General features: G+C 51.1%; 1 protein-coding gene across 10 annotated transcripts in view; it reads left to right on the top strand.

Annotated features, from left to right (window-relative positions):
• CEP164 (centrosomal protein 164) overlaps positions 1-16,185 on the top strand; it is a 72,250-nt gene that overhangs the window by 32,294 nt on the left and 23,771 nt on the right. For all 10 annotated transcript variants that reach the window (XM_081241432.1, XM_081241431.1, XM_081241426.1 and 7 more), the window contains 4 exons: positions 644-721; positions 8,659-9,042; positions 10,024-10,104; positions 12,210-12,293. In XM_081241432.1, coding sequence (XP_081097558.1) covers positions 644-721; positions 8,659-9,042; positions 10,024-10,104; positions 12,210-12,293 — 627 coding nt within the window. The remainder of the gene's footprint in view (positions 1-643; positions 722-8,658; positions 9,043-10,023; positions 10,105-12,209; positions 12,294-16,185) is intronic.

Here is a 16,185-nt window from a genome sequence, read left to right as displayed (position 1 = left end):
ATGAATCCTTTTCTTGGCCTGGAAACCCTCTGTGCTATGAAAAAGAAATTTTTTTTAAAATTTTGGTCAAATATGTATACCATAATTATCATTTTAACCACTTTTAGGCGTTCAGTTCAGTGACCTTAACTACCTTCACAGTGTTATACAGTCATCACCACTGTCCACCTCCAGCACTTGTTCATAATCCCAGAGAAACTCTGTACCCTTTAAACAAAGCTCTGCATCCTCCCCTCTCCCCAGTCTCTGATCTACTCGCTGTCTCTATGAATTTGCCTCTTCTAGATATTTCATATAAGTGGAATCATACTGTCTTTGTCCTTTTATGTCTGGCTTCTTTCATGTAGCATAATGTTTTCAAGGTTCATCCATGTTGTAGCACATGTGGCTGGATAATATTCCATTGTATGAATATACCGTATTTTGTTTAGCCGTTCATCTGCTGGTGGATAGTTGAGCTGTCTTTACCTTTTGGCTAACCTCTGTGCTACTTTGAAAATAAGTGAAAATGATTTTCCAGCCCACAGCTTCATTCCTTGCTCAGTCTGTATTCCTGCTGGCTCCGACCCAGAAAGTATAACCAGTGAGGAGCTTCTCGGCCCCCTGGGCTGACCAGTTTCCTTGCCATCGTTTTCATTTTCAGAGTGTCCGAAGCTCAAGTGAGCTTCTTAAGAACCTGTACCTGGACGTCGGGGCACTGGGGGGTGACTTCGAGTATGAGGTAAGAGCCTGAAGCCCCTGCAGGCAGATGCCTCAGCCTGGCAGGTCCCTCCTTCCTTTCTTTTTTTAAAAAAAATATTTATTTATTTATTTATCTATTTGGCTGTGCCGGGTCTTAGTTGCGGCATGCGGGATCTTTAGTTGCGGCATGCGGGATCTTCAGTTGCAGCATGCGGGATCTAGTTCCCTGACCCAGGGATCGAACCCAGGCCGCCTGCCTTGGGAGCGCGCAGTCTCAACCACTGAACCACCAGGGAAGTCCCCCTCCTTCCTTCTTCAGCCTTCCTCCTTGTGGGAGACTTATTTGGAATGAGTACCATTTTGTCCCAGTCCTGTCCAGATGGGATTTCTGGGGTTTGGGGAAGCACAAGCGGGGAAAGGAATTCATCCGTTGACTCATTTCTCAGATAACCACCGTTTATTGAATGTTTCTACATGAGGCACTTTGCTAGGTGCTATTGGCCACACACGCCTCAGTTAGCTGTGATCCCTGCCCTCAAAGAGTTTACAGTCTCATAAAAGAGAGACTTAGGTAGCTGGGACTCAGAATGGAATGCAGTGCCGCCGTCGGGGTGGTAAAATGCAGTGTTGTGGCTGGGGAGAAGTCGGGGTCTCCTGTCCGTTTGAAAGGCCTTATTGAGAATCTGACATCTGAGGTGAGCCAGGAAGGACGGTGGGCGGGACTGGACGAGCAGAGGCGAGTGGTGAGGGAGAGCTCCAGCTGCAGGGCACTGCACAGGAGCGGAGCACGAGGGTGTCTCCTTTGCCTGGAGCCCAGGGTGCGTGTGGGAGAGGAGTGGGAAATGGGGCTGTGGAGGTAGGTTGGGCTGGGTCGTGGAGGACCTGAGTGCCAGCTGAGAAGTTGGGACTGGGTTACACCGGCACTGGGAGCCACGGGAGGCTTTGAACAGAGGTGTAACGCCGTCCAGATGCTTAGCATTTGTCGAATGCTGGCTGCGTGGTGGCAGCTGTGCTGTGGTCAATCCCAGCACTGGTAAGGGGTGGCCTGGGCGGGCCTCTGGGAGTGTGCAGTTGGGGAGAAAGGATGCTGGGCACTCTGTGCTTGGTGAGCGCTTAGTACATGTTGAGTAAATGAATATTTAGGAAGCTGTAAAGCAGGGCCAGGTGTATAAAGAGCTCGAGCACAGGTACACTCTTTGGAGGAGTTCTGAGGGCAGAGAAATTACCTGCCCAGAGATGAGGGAGAACTTGGATGAGACAACATTTGACCCCAGTCTTGAAGAGTAGGGAAGTTTTAGACGTGGGGGTGGAAGGGATGTTTTAGGCAGGTGGACAGCTTGAGCAAAGGCACGAGGCCTGGGAAATGCAGAATATGGATGGGACTAGCTTCTGGAATATCCCCCCAGCAGTCCTGCTGCTTCTCATCTCTTTCCCTGGTCTGTCCTCCACTCCCACCAGAATGTTCCTTCCTTCCTTCCTTCCTTCCTTCCTTCCTTCCTTCCTTCCTTCCTTCCTCCCTTCCTCCCTTCCTCCCTCCCTCCCTCCCTCCCCTCCTTCCCTCCTTCCCTCCCTCCCTTCCTTCCTTCTATTTTTGGCTGGGTTGGGCCTTTGTTGCTGCACGCGGGCTTTCTCTAGTTGCAGTGAGCGGGGGCTACTCTTCGTTGCGGTGCGCGGGCTTCTCATTGTGGTGGCTTCACCTTGCAGAGCACGGGCTCTAGGTGTGCGGGCTTCAGTAGTTGTGGCTCGCGGGCTCTAGGGCGCAGGCTCAGCAGTTGTGGCATACGGGCTTAGTTGCTCTGCGGCATCTGGGATCTTCCCAGACCAGGGCTCGAACCCGTGTCCCCTGCATTGGCAGGAGGATTCTTAACCACTGTTCCACCAGGGAAGTCCCAGAATGTTCTTTCAAACAAACAAACAAAACCTGAAACCCATCATGTCGTCGTAATAACTAAAAAACCCCAGTACATTCTTCTACTTGAAAAAGAACATTCCCTACTATTTGTTCTTGGTCTACTGTCTAATTCATTAATTTTTAACAATTAAGCTTTCTCTAAATATGTCCAAAGTATTCACACAACCAATAAATCATGAAGTTAACAACTCAGATTCCCCCAGACATTGAAATATTGATTGCAAGGTCAGTTAAACTTTTCGCAAAATAGAAAATTCTTTTAAAGACTTTGAACTGAAAGAGATCACTCACATTTATTAGAATGACCACAAAACTGACCAGTGAAACAACAGTGCCCGTATCATGGATTTAAATGTTTCCTTATTATTTTTTATTTATGTCCTTATCATCCCTTTCCACGGTCTTATTGTTTCTGACTCTTACTTCTTGGTCTTCAGCTCACCTTGAGAGCTAGGGGCAAGTCCCAGGTTGGCTGAGGGTGAGAATGCTGGCTGACACCTAGGTGTAGGTGGGCTCTCCCAGCTGACCCAGCTCTAGCCATTGGGCAGGGCCCATGTTATACTTAGGCTCACTCTGTAGCCTCAGAAACTGTCCCCGTTTTTGCCTCTGCCCAAACAGATATGTTTTGATTGTGACTTTGATGCTTTCTGCCACGTGACACACTTTCTGAGTGTCATCAACCTGATCTGGCTCTACTTTGACACTTCCTTCTGAATGGGGCCTGGTCTGTTGGCATTAAATCCAAAGCCTTCTGTTTTGGGTTCCCTGAAATGATAACTTTATTTCTTCTCATCTGCCATTAAGACCTTATGACGCTGATGGAATCAGTAGCTCAGGTTCTGAGCCTGGAAGGATGTCCATGAGTAGGAATGAGGTGTCAGGAGGACTCGCTGGCTTTTGGAGAAGGAAGGCAGTCTCCACAAGACTGAGCAAATTGAGAGTAGGGATTCTGCCCTGTTCACGTCTGTGTGTCTGGAACCTGGACTGCTCCCTGGAACTTAGGAAGTGCGTGGGTAGGTTTTGCTGAGCGATTGAGTGGATGAATAGGTGAGTGAATGAATGAGCCACACTGGGACCAGAGGGTATCCTGGCAGGTCATGTTGTGCTTTTTCTTCTCTGGGCTTACCCAGGTCGTGGGTAGAGTGGACACTGGATCCCCGCTTCAGCTGGTGGATTGAAGATCCCGATGTGGATCAATCATAATGTGCTTTGACTTGTTAATTTTTCCTTTATAATAGTTTACAAATGTCAACAAAAAAAGGGATTTTCTTCTTTGACATGTCCTGTATTCTCAAAAGCTTCCCTTCTGATCTTTATATGCTTCTTTGGGGGAGTGGAGCTTTTAAATATATTTTTTATAACCTCTTTAATATAAATAGGCAACCCAGTGTGATGGGGAGAAATGTCTGGAGTGGGAGGTGTTAAGTACAATCCCCCCACCCCCCCCATCTCTAGCATCCCAGCAGATTTAGTTCTTTTTGCCACATGGAGTGTTGGATTCCTGTGTTCTAACCTCAGCAGGAACTGGGGCTTTTCCTGGTGGGGAAGGTTAGTGGTGGGGATGAACGGGGGTTTTAGGACAGACAAAGCTGCCTCTGCTTACCATGCCCTTTAAAATGGCTTTTGTCCCAGTTTATAGACCTTGGGTCCTCTGAGTTGCCCACCTCTTCCCGCTTCTGGGCAGCCCGGCAGCCTGAGATGGAGAGCTTATTCTGTGGTTTGTTTTACCCTGTTTCGCTGTCAACAATCACTTTGCTCATGATTCCATGAGAGGGCAGTAGGATGGCAAGAATGCCTCTCTCTCTCTCCCCCCCCCCTCTGTCTCCTTCCCCCTCCTCCCCTGCCTTCAACTTAAACCGTTTCTAGTCTATTACAGAATCAAAAGGGATACGTTCCTGGAACAGACACTGAGAATGGATGGGAGTGAAAGAGGGGAGAGTGAAGGGTAGGTGAGCAGGCAGCAGATGGCCTTGTAGTGCTGGTGAAAAGACCATCAGCAGATCAAAGGGGAGGGAGGGAGCTGGGCTTAGAAATAACGGGATGATGTCAGTGTGATTGGAAAGCGCTAACAACACTGGGGAACAGTGCAAAGAACTGAGACCGACTGGGTGGGAAGGAGACATGGAAAATAAACCGACTGATGTTTGGCTTGGTGGGGGGGATCCCCCCACAAGAACAGGATCAATGCAAGGACATGGTGTTCAGCTCCCCTGTCTCCCACTCCCGCCCTCCTGAGCCGTGTGGAATGTAGGGCCCCTGTCTTTGTGCTCTGGACTGCAGGAGGGGGATTGCAGCATGGGAGACCTCATAGCTTTTGGGGGTATGTTAAATATTCATGAAATGGTTCGTACAGGCACTCTCCTGCACCCCCCTCTTCATGCAGATGGCAAAGTCTTTTTGGAAAAAAAACAGCAGGAATTTGCCTTATACTCAAGGACCTGGGGCTGTGACAGGAGGAGATGGAAGGAGTGTGAGCATGGTTGAGCTGAGAGCAGAGCCGTGCTGTGGGTATGTCCCCCGGGTACCCTGCAGAACACCGGCACAGGAGGCTGTGCACAGGGGCCTGGGTGTGCGTCCTGGGCCGGGCCTCGGGCCGTGGGTCCCGCGATGGAATGAGGAGCAGGGGCTGAGTTAAAGGAGAGGAGCGTGGGGTCAGCTGGGTTTTCCAGACACTCAGCTCTCATTCATCCACTTGTGGATAATCCACAACAAATGCCTAGTCTCCCCCTGCTGTCCTTCCCCTGAAGACGTCCCCCTGGCTGTCCTGTCATTGCAGTTAGTTGATGTGGGCGCAGGGAATGCAAGTTCACTTATTTTCATGTTAGCCGTGTTTTAATATTTTACTATTTACGTAGACAGAATAGGATAAGCTCCATGGAACATTCTTCTTTTGAAGAATTTTAGCTTGAGAGCGGCATAGCCTGGGCCTGACATTCTGTAGTCTGGCCATATTCTCTCATGTGTAAGAATGGGAATCTCCCCCTGGATCTGGTGTCCTCTGATTTTTGATAGGTTACTTGTTTTTCCGTCATCTTGAATATTAATAGTTAATATTTGTTTAGCTATTTTCCATTTCGTAAGCACTATAACAAATAATAGTCTAATCCCTGTATAATTTTGTAAAATAGATATCACATCTCCATTTTACAGAGTAGGAACTCCTATATCTGCATTGACCCACTTAATCTTTTTTAATATTCAGTCAACAAGCATTGACCGAGCACCTATTATGTGCCAGAAACTAGACACTGAGGATAATAGGGAGCTGATTTGGTGAGGGCAACAGGCAAGGAAGTCAGCAGTTATAAGACAGTAGTTGTTGTGAAAGAGGATGAGGAAGGCTGATCTCAGGAAGGCTTCCTGGAAGAGGCGATGCTGTGAGGACCAGTGGGAGCTTGTCAGGGTAGATTGTTTGTGTATTAAGAACGCACATGGCAGAGCAGGGAAATGGCATAATGTTTGTTCGCAGGCAGGATGTGTGTGTCTGGAGATGACCTCGGAGGAGCAAGCAGGGCTGGGCTGGGTGAGGAGGGCTGTGGGCTGTGTGAGGAGATGTGAACTGGTGGTCCGACACCTCCTCTGTCCCCTAATCTAAGGTCCGTTGCCTTTCTTTCATCATGAGATGAGCACAGCCGGGGTGGCTTGGCTGTGCTTGCTGAGTCAGACCCCCTCACTCCCCGCTGAGACACTCCCATGTCCTTCTTGGCGTCCAGGAGCCCCATAGACCGGTCATTGCGTGCTGGCCGCTGCTGAGAGCCGGCTGCTGTGGGGATACCGAGGTGAGGGGACCTGGCCTCGCCCTGAAGATGCCTCTCCAAGAGGAGGAGCCCATCTTGGCCCCTCTGCACCCAGTGACCGTGAAGACTTCCTCCACACTACAGTTAGGGTGTCAGGAGGGTGGGCAGCCCTGGAGGGCACCCTGCCTTTGTGCTGCCAGCGCATGAGGGAAGCCCACCCCTTCTCTGTTCAGCCTCTGCTTTTCTCCCTGGGACAGGCGTGGCACTGACCACAGCGTCACCACCGTGTCCGGTGCCCTTTGCTTTGGGCAGTAAAGGCTCACAGCCGGGGCTACCTGGGATGTTTCAATTTTCTCCATTCTCAGCTGAATTCCTTGAGGGCAGGATCTATCTTCCTATTCAGGTCGCCACGGTGGGGTTTGGCTCATAGAAGGTGCTGGGTGAATGAACTTGTGTGTCTCATCATAAAACATGAGTTAGCGTTTATGGAGCGCTTACGCTATGCCAGGCGCAGTTCTCTGTTCTTTACTCATTCAATGAGTGTTAATTTATTTAATCTTCCCAACAATCCTATGAGATAGGCCCTACTATACCCCTGTATTTTAGAGGAAGAAACTGAGGCCCAGAAAAGTTAAACAGTTTGCCTAGGGTCCCTGTAAGCACGGAGCCAAGATTTGCACCTGGGTGTTCTGTCTCCGAAGTCAGGCTCTGAAGTGCCCTGCTTTCCTGCCTCTCTTAACCATCCTTGGAAAGTTTGGGTGGGCTTATCAGTCAGCTGCCAGACCTGCAGTGGATGGTCATGGCTTTGGGTTCCGTGGATCCTTTAACAGGCAGACAGCAATGGGTGAATGGCGTGTTTGGGGCTTTTCCTTGGCCCTCTGGACTCTAGTCATCACGCTTCTTTTTTTTTTTTTTTTTTTTTTTTTTTTTGCGGTACGCGGGCCTCTCACCGTCGTGGCCTCTCCCGTTGCGGAGCACAGGCTCTGGACGCACAGGCTCAGTGGCCATGGCTCACGGGCCCAGCCACTCCGTGGCATGTGGGATCCTCCCGGACCGGGGCACGAACCCGCGTCCCCTGCATCGGCAGGTGGACTCTCAACCACTGCACCACCAGGGAAACACCATCACCCTTCTTGTTGGAGTGTCCAGGGTCAGGCTTCAGGAAGTCTCAAAAATCCCTGCCAAGAACTTGTTCACGCTGGCAGCCCAAGTTTAGGACAGGTGTTTTCTGGGAAGAAGGCTTCTCTGCTTGAGCCTAGGAGAGATCGCTGGCTGTATTTCCAAGGGAAGAGTTCCTTTTTCTCTTGTGGTAGCTCTAAAGGCTTTTCCTGGTCTTTACCATGGGGTTTGTGAGCAAGGAGCAGGGTGGGCAGCTGTAGAGGTGCCCTGCTCCCATCTCCTTTCAAGACACCCTGCAGAGGGGACCTTGGGGGATTAACGGCCTGCAGCTGCTGAACCTTTGATCCACCCCGGCTCGTGCCAAGGCCGGGCTTGTTGATGGAATTGATGGGGTGCAACGCGCCCAGAGCAGGGCCATTTCTGCCCGATGGCTGCGGGACTGTCCATGGGGCTGAGACCCTGTCAGAACTGTGCTGTGGCCTGAGGCTCTCCTACTCAAGCCCCCTCCTTCCCTCTCCCATGTCACAGGTCTCAGACCTGTGTTCCCAAGCCTCTCCCCACCTCCCGTATCCTCATGGGCATTTCCCCCAATCAGTCTTCTACACACCTCACCCCATCTGGCACCTGCTGCCTAGAGGACTCACTTGATGGTCCTCCGACAGAGGAGCCTGGCTCCAGGGCTGCTTATGCAGCCTCCCTAAGGGGGAGGCTATAGGGAGAGAGCTACCCTCATTGCTATGCAAGAAGGGTACCCTCCTGATATTTCCTCCCTGCTGCCTTTTAAAAATGAAAACTCTAGACTTTGGTACTTTTCTCTCGTGCGGTTCTCCGTCATCATCATTGTAAACAAATATTGACTTCTGAGTCTGCCATGTTATGGTTTGGCTAATGGTGCTGGAATGAGCCAGATTTATTACTCGAGAATGTGATGGGTGGTGACAGAGTTGTATAGTGCAGTGCACTGGATTCCAAGCTCCTCAGTGGACAGGGGTCAGGTTGGGTGTATTCAGATCACCATAGAATTTCAGAGTCAGTGGAGCTGGGCTGGAGCCAGGAATCTGTGCTTTTCAATGCTTTTGAGGTGTGGCATAGCCATTGGTTTCAGAGCGGTAGACGTCAAGGAATGGCAGCTCCATCTTGTAGCAAGTCTCTAAACCCTTTTATTCATTCCTGACGTCTTCCTTTCTGACACGGTCTTCTGCTCCCTAGGAATCTCCAAGAACAAGCCGGCCAGAGGAGAAGAAGGACGTTTCTCTGGATTCCGATGCTGCCAGCCCCCCTACTCCTGGCAAGCTCTTCAGCCAAGGTGCAGATAACAGCCCGAGCAGTGCCGATGGCCAAGGGCAACAGGGAAGAGGGGCAAGTCGGCTCCCAGAAAAAGAAAAGAACGAGAAGAATGATCCCGGGATGTCCAGGAGTGTGGCGGACCCCGGGGGCGACCCCGCGGGCGATCAGCCTGCCAAAGCCAATAAAAAAGAGGCACCAGAGGACCCGGTGGATGCAAGAGAGGAGGGTTCCCTGACGGAAGAGGCAGCAAAGGAGCCAAAGAAGGAGGCTTCCGTCCCAAAAGAGAGCAGATCAGAGGCGAGCGAAGTAAGTCACTTTGTCCCACGGGCGGTTGCTGGCTGCAGCCCTCTGCTACTCTCTCGTGCCCTGTGCACGTTCCTCTCCCTTCATCTTTATTACTGAGTCAGGAGCTGCATTTGCAGGCCCAGCAATGGGCCATCAGCATCAGCCAGAACCCTTAATTGTGACAAATATGCCCAGACCCAGCAGGCAGTAAAATCCTGAATGAAACTCCAAAGCTGCTGGCGCTAGAAATTCAGAGCAGAAATTTGCTTTTCCGTTGGCACCTCCCGGGGGATTCCTATTCCTCTGGTCTCCCACTTACTTCCTCTTGCCAGTTCCTGCCTCCCCCTCCTACTTCTCAACGTCAGTTTGGGGTGAGTCATGGTTGCAGCCTGTGTTCCTGCAGAGAGAGGAGCCTGTTGAGGGGAGTGGGGGGACGTTCGGGAGTGTCCTGCTCCGGCATTGGTCAGTTAGGTTACAAGAAGACTCTTCATTGGTCTCTGTGGCTCCTTTGAACAACCCAAGACGCGGGAGTCTTGCTTGGTAAGATCAGGCCAGTGACCCGGATGGATAGAAGTAGGACCCAGTTGTGAGAGCATTTGGCATCTTTATTTTCCAGCCCTTAGTCCCGCCCTTCCTCCAGGTGGATGGTGAGGGAATTCATTTAAAGAGCTTTTAGCTACTTCCTGGTAGAGATACTCCCATTCTGTTTTCCTAGGATCCCATCCAACTTCCCCACTGCCGACTTTCTAACCATCTCCCGCTCTGTTTCACATGGCCCTCCTTCCAAGGGTAAAGCGTGTTGCCCATACTCAGTGGGGCTGCCCAGCCTGAGGGGGCCGGGGGCAGGTGTCCAGAGAGAATGGGAGGGTCCACAGGCCTCTTTCAGGTTTTCCAGAAGAGGTGGATTTCGGTTTGGGTTCAGCCCTGTATTGGCACCGTGGATAGAGGTCACGACCCTCTGTCCTCTGCTCTGGTGACTTCTCTGTGGGTCTGTCTCCCCAGGAGTCAGAGATCAGTGAACACACGAAGGAACTACAGCCCTCAGACTCCACTGCTTCTGACCCCAAGTCCCTTCTTGGCCTGGTGAGTCTGAGATGGGGGGCAGCAGAGTGGTGGTGAAGAGCGTGGGTTGGCGAGGTCCTGTGTTTGAGTGATTCGCTGAGCATCTCACAGCTTGTAAGTGGGGAAGTCAGGACTCAAACTTGGGTCTTGTCTAACTCCATTTTCTCAGCCCTACGTACAAAGGGTAACACTACCTACTTTACAGGTTTGTTGTGAGAAGAAAGTGGGGTAAAGAGTATAAAACATTAGCATAGAAACATTAAACAAACATAGCTGTTATTACTATTACTGCTGTGTGAATTGCCTGTGAGATCATATGAGGTCATTGCCTCTGGGCTCTAGCAGGAGCATTACACGAACCTAGGAGGTTAGAGACCGTGTGTGTGTGTTTATGGAATCACTGAGCCATGGTGAGGACCAGTCCTCAGGCTCTCAGGCTCTGACCAGGAAGGATGCTGTGGTGTGGTATCATTTCCAAAGTTAAGACTTTGTCCTGGAATGCCAGCATCCATGGTTTCTTTGTCCCAGTCCTTCCACCCAGCCTGCTGTAGCCTGGCTTCACTTGCCAGGTTTGTAATCTATGGGGAGGCGTTCGGGGTGCTTTTTGGCAGAACACTTTTTCCAGAAACCACACTCCATCTGTTTGGAGGAGGCAGATCAAAGGGAAGGGATTAGTGGGAGAGGGTCAGGGACGAACAGTCATGATACGAGGGGGTGCAGAGGAATTAGGAGGCTGTGTGCCCAAGCCCCTCACTGAGCCATGGGCTTAGGAGCCAGATGGCAGCTGCACTGAGTGGAGTAGAACTCACGCTGAAAGGAAAATGTCATCAGCAAAGAAAACCCACAAGCTAGGAACGGGAGGCAAAGTCCTTGTTGGCAAAAACCATCATGAAGAATCACCGTGTCACAGAACTCTCTGAAGCAAGGGCCCTGGCCCTGCTAAAGGAGTCACTGTGTGGAGAAACGGGCTGCCCATCGGCATTTTTCTTCTCTATGGGAGTGGGTGGAGGAAGCCACAGACAGCAGGACCAGACCTTGGCTGGGCGACCCTCCGTTTATCAGGGCTGATGACAGAGCTGTCCCTGTTAGCGTGCTGTCAAGTAACCGTCCGTCACCTAGCCCAGTGGCGATCTTGGGCTCGGAGGGGGCAGGCTCGTGGCTCTGCGGCAGCCAAAGGGCAGCGGGGAGCTGGCACATGTGTGGGCACTTGCTGCCTGTCCCAAAGAGAAGCTGGTGGAGGAAGTGGTGCTAATTCATCCCCATTGTCCAGAGGGACACCTGTATGGGAAGGGGAAGGAACCAGCTGGGTGGAGCCTGGCAGGCCCTGGTGTCCAAGCTGCCCACAGGGCTTCTGGGCACTTTGGCCTCTTGGTTGGGCACCAGGAGGGAGAGACAGCTGGAAAGTGACATGCTTTGCAGCACATGTCACACAAAGAGCTTGGGCTTTGGAGTCGGCCCAGGGCACTTCTGACCCCCGGCCCTATTGCTTACCAGATGCGTGACCTTGGATAAATTACTTGGGCTCTCAAACTGCTTCCTCCGTGAGATAAGAATAAGAGGATCAGTCTCATAGGGTTACTTTTTTTCCCTGTAACTTGATTGTGAAAAATTTCAAACATACTGAAAAATTAAAAGCCTTTTACAGCGAATAGCTCACACTCACCACCTAGAGTCTCCAGTGAACAGTTTAGCGTACTTGCTTTGCCACATACCTTTCCATCCAGTCGGAGTGTTAATTTTTTTTTTTTTTTTTTTTGCGGTACACGGGCCTCTCACTTCCATGGCCCCTCCCGCTGCGGAGCACAGGCTCTGGACGCGCAGGCCCAGCAGCCATGGCTCACGGGCCCAGCCGCTCCGTGGCATGTGGGATCTTCCCGGACTGGGGCACAAACCCGTGTCCCCTGCATCTGCAGGCGGACTCCCAACCACTGTGCCACCAGGGAAGCCCCTGCAGTGTTAATTTTGAAGGTGAAATAATTAATGAGTAGCTGTCGGAGTGCTTGGTACAGTGCCTGGCATGTAGTAGGCGTCTTTCTTGGAGGTGGGGGTGGAGGAGAGGCCCTGTATCCCTGGTGGGCGCTGAGTGTGACAGAGGAGAGCTGACCTCCCTGTCTCTCCATCTCCAGGACTTTGGTTTCCATAGCCGGATCTCGGAGCACCTGCTGGATGTGGACATGCTGTCCTCTGTCCTGGATGGAGCCCGCCGGGAGGTGAGTCTCTCTAGGGCTGGGCTGGAGCCTCACTTTTGAGGATAATCAGGAGCTGAGTCCTGCCCATCCCAGGGTGCATTTCTGGGAGTTCTCTCCCTTCTAATTCATTAAGCCAAGGCCCTGACTGTGCCTGTGATGGGGCTTCCGACATACATGCTCTGTTGCTGCCGTGAACTAAGTCACTCCGTGTCCTCCACCGCCATATATGTATCTGTTTATCCAGTCACTTAGCAACTGAGGGCTGACTGCTTGTTCCCGTGGAAAGCACTGTGTAGTTTACGGGTTTCAAGGCACTACCCAACCTGGCCCATCCAACCTCTGCAGCCTCATCCTCAGCCCACCGCCCATGCCCCCCGGCTGTGCCCACCACTCGCCGTTCCCCTGGGGCCACACCCTCCACCTCCTTCACCACTCAGCCTGCTGGGTTGCTTTTCCTTGTCCCGGCAAGCTCGCTCTTGGTCTTGGATGTCCACCTCTGACGTCATCTCCTCCAGGCACGATTTATCGTTCCTTCCCTTTGCTTTCCTTTGCTTCCCTTAGTGCTGCTTCTTTTGTTTTATGGTTCTTTGTCTCCCCTGCCAGATGTAAGCTCAGACACAGACCCTGTCCTTCAGGAGCTTGAAGCCAAGATCATTTTTGCCTCCTCTGTAGGGTTGTTGAGAGGAGAGAGATTCTGACATGTGGTCTTTGCAAGTTTGAGCGGGCATTTGGTTTGGGTGAAACAAACAAGGTATTAAATGTGAATCAGGCCTGGGTGCCCTTAGTGAAGCGAGTCCTGAGACAGGATAGAGTTACAAGGTCGGTTGCACTTGTGCGGGACCTGTTCTTCTTGGTTCTGCTGGACCTTGGTCCCCACCGTGTGCAGCACTGGAGGCCTTTAAAGGCACAGACAAGGCCAGGTGGTGTCTGTCAGGAAGGGTTTGGAGCAGGTGATTTGTGAGGCACCTTACTGAGTTGGCCGGGCGAGGTGAATTTCCATTGCTCGGTCTCCAGAATCTGGCCAGTCTTAGAAGACTTGGGGGGCTTTAAAAAAGACAGAGTTCTAGGTCCTGCCTAAGACCTCATGAGGCGAGCAGCCTCTTTTTGGGCCATGCCACTTGGTATAAAGCAGTAGCAGGGCCTGGCTTGCATTTGGTTCTCATGAGGCACCCTCTGAGGCAGCCGCCCTGGCAGAGGAGGCCCTAAGCTGTATCTCATGACCAGTGTGGAGCAGAGCTGGGTGCTCAGGTTGGCTGACCGTGTGGAGCCCTTTGCGAGATTGTGTCCGCCTCTCACTTCAGGGCATGGAGGGGCTGAGCAGGGAGGTAGGGCTGGAGGGACAAGAAGCTGCCTCTTTGTGGGATGGATAGAACCATAGGTACAGTCCCCTTTGTCTTTCCAGGGGACACTTGTCCATTTTCCATATTCTCTGGATCTCTCCCAAGGCCAGGACCAGTGCAGAAGCTTAGAACTGAGCTAAATTAATTTTTGTTCACTTAAACATTTTTTATGCATCTTTATTGAGATCTAATTGACATAAATAAACTGGACACATATAAATGGTACCATGTGATAAGTTTTACCATATGTATACACCTTTCAAATCACCACCACGGTCAAGATAATGATTATAATGAATTACAACCATGATGAATTTTATAATAGGTTACAAAAAATGACCATAAAGTTATTTCAAATAATACAGAAGGTCAAAGTCTTCTACTTGCTGCAGCCTTACTCCCTCCTGCAGGTCGGGACTGTTCGTTTCCATTAACATTTTCATGTGCCTTTGCAGAAAATTTTCTGTACACATATAAGCATGTATTTATTTTCTATTTGTTAATCTTTTTTTTTCCCCACAGAAATTGGAACTGTGCTATAAAAACTGCTTGGCAATATGCTCTTCAAATTCGAGAATAGACCCTTAACTTATTTCTATGCTATTTCAGATCTTTTATTGGTTGCATAGCATTCTGCTTTATGAATGCACTGTGACTTACTGGGATTTATTAAACTGAGGACTGCACCATAAACAAAAAACAAAACCCCGGAGCTGAGTTTAGGTTGGGGAAGTGGTGTCTTGAGCAGTCTTAGGCCGGAGTCTTAGAATGCGCTTGTGTCTCCCCTTTCTGAAGAGCGCCGATATGCCTGATTTCTTTGTCTGGTTCCTTTGACTCCCCTTCTGGGGCAAAAATGTCTAGGGAGCAGGTAAAAACTCTGCTCAAAGGACCTCTGTCTGGGTACTTGCCCAAGGTGTCCCTTAGTCTCTAGCTGGGGGCTAGTTGAGTTTCTAGCAGAAATATGGAAGGTGAAATGAGAAGGAAATAGACAGGCCTTGTCTGTAGCTTGTCCTTTCTGATTCAGGGCTCAGTCCCCCGATATTTATTACAATCACTGCACTTTGTTACCCATCTTATATTTTAGTTTGTGAAATAGATTGGCCTGTGTGATTGTTTTTGTTTTTGTTTTTCCTTGAAAAGAGAGAGGGGGAGCTGTCTGCTGAGCTTGTTGTGAATTGTAGGGAAGACAAGTTGTGAGTTGAGCTCTGGAAGGGAAGGAGGTGGGGTGGGAGAGGGGCGGCCCGCCCCGCCATTGTCTGCAGGCTCTGCCCGGCTGATGCGATTAGGAGTGGCAGCGCTGGCAGGGAGCCCTTCTGCTGCGGGCACCAGGAGGCACTCCCAGGCAGCATTGCTATTTTTCATGTAATTTGGGGGAGCTGGCTTATAGTTCAGACCCATCCAGATGGCAGAGTCGGCCACAGCTGCCGGGGCTCAGGCTGCCAGTGGAGAGGTGTGGGGGGCTGGAGGCATGGGGTTGGGGACATGGAGGTGTGCCAGCCCGGCCGGAGCCCTACTGGGGAAGATGGAGTGAGCTGTCTCCTGCCCCACCTCTCCTGTTAACCCTCGTGTCCCAGAACAGACAGGGTTCCTGTCAGTGTGACAGAAGGAGTGCAGGTCCTAGGATGGGGACTGGCACTGGCAAAGCTGGGTTTCTTTTGTGTTTTGTTTTTCCTCAGGCTGGGGAAGAGGAGAGGGGGTATGGGGAGAGCTCGTATTTGTGGCATGCCTTCTTTTGGGCCGGAGTCGGGCTTTATGTACATGATCCCATTTAATCTTCACCAGAAGCCCTGTGAGCTGTGGTTTGCTATCCCATTTTGTAGTGGAGGAGGGGCTAGAACAAAGGGTTGAGTCCAGGCTGACTGCCCTGCTCTACCTGCGTGACCTCACCCCTGCAGAAAATATGTGAATGTATCAAGAATAGTCCTTTTTCACCAGCTTGCTAAATTTGCCTAGACACCTAAGCTTTAAAATGAGATTTGGGGTTGGCTTTTTTTTTTTTTTTTTTTGGTGCTGTCTGGCTGGTAAAATCCCTGATTAGGAAGGGGGCATCATTGTCTACTGACGGGACCTGGGTGTCGGGGGAGCAAAAGAGTGCCCCGTCTTCCTCCCTTCAGGTGCCCACACAGTGCCCTTCTCGTCTGGAGTACAGCTCTCTGTCATTTCACCAAGTCTCCATCTCTCCAGGGTCCTTCCTCTTTAATGCACTTGTCTGCTGTGCCCAATCCTGCTCACTTAATTTGAGCATCCCCGATTATCCCTGGCATTGGTGGTCTGGGGCCTCTGTGGATCTGGGGTGTTCGTGGATGGCTCCGCTTTGTGCAACTGGCAGTGAAGGGTTTCCAACCGCAGAAGGCAGGATTTTCTTCTTCTTATGTGTCCTGCTTCAGCCTCTGGCTTCCGCCTCTGCCTGCAGTGGCTTTGGTGTCTGACTCATCCTCCCCAGGCCAGCAAGGCTGGCCCTGGGAGCAGCTGTGAGCCTGGGGGCTTAGCCAAAGCCCCAGGGCCTTCATTGTGTAGTAGGTGACCTGCTCTTCTGCATCCCGAGTGGTCCTCACTCACCCACAGCCACCTCT

Source organism: Mesoplodon bidens (genome assembly GCF_964165515.1).
Source record: "Mesoplodon bidens genome assembly, chromosome: 7".
Classification (NCBI taxonomy): domain Eukaryota; kingdom Metazoa; phylum Chordata; class Mammalia; order Artiodactyla; family Ziphiidae; genus Mesoplodon; species Mesoplodon bidens.
The sequence above is the reverse complement of the archived record's forward strand: the minus strand, read 5'-3'. Positions and strand labels throughout refer to the sequence as shown.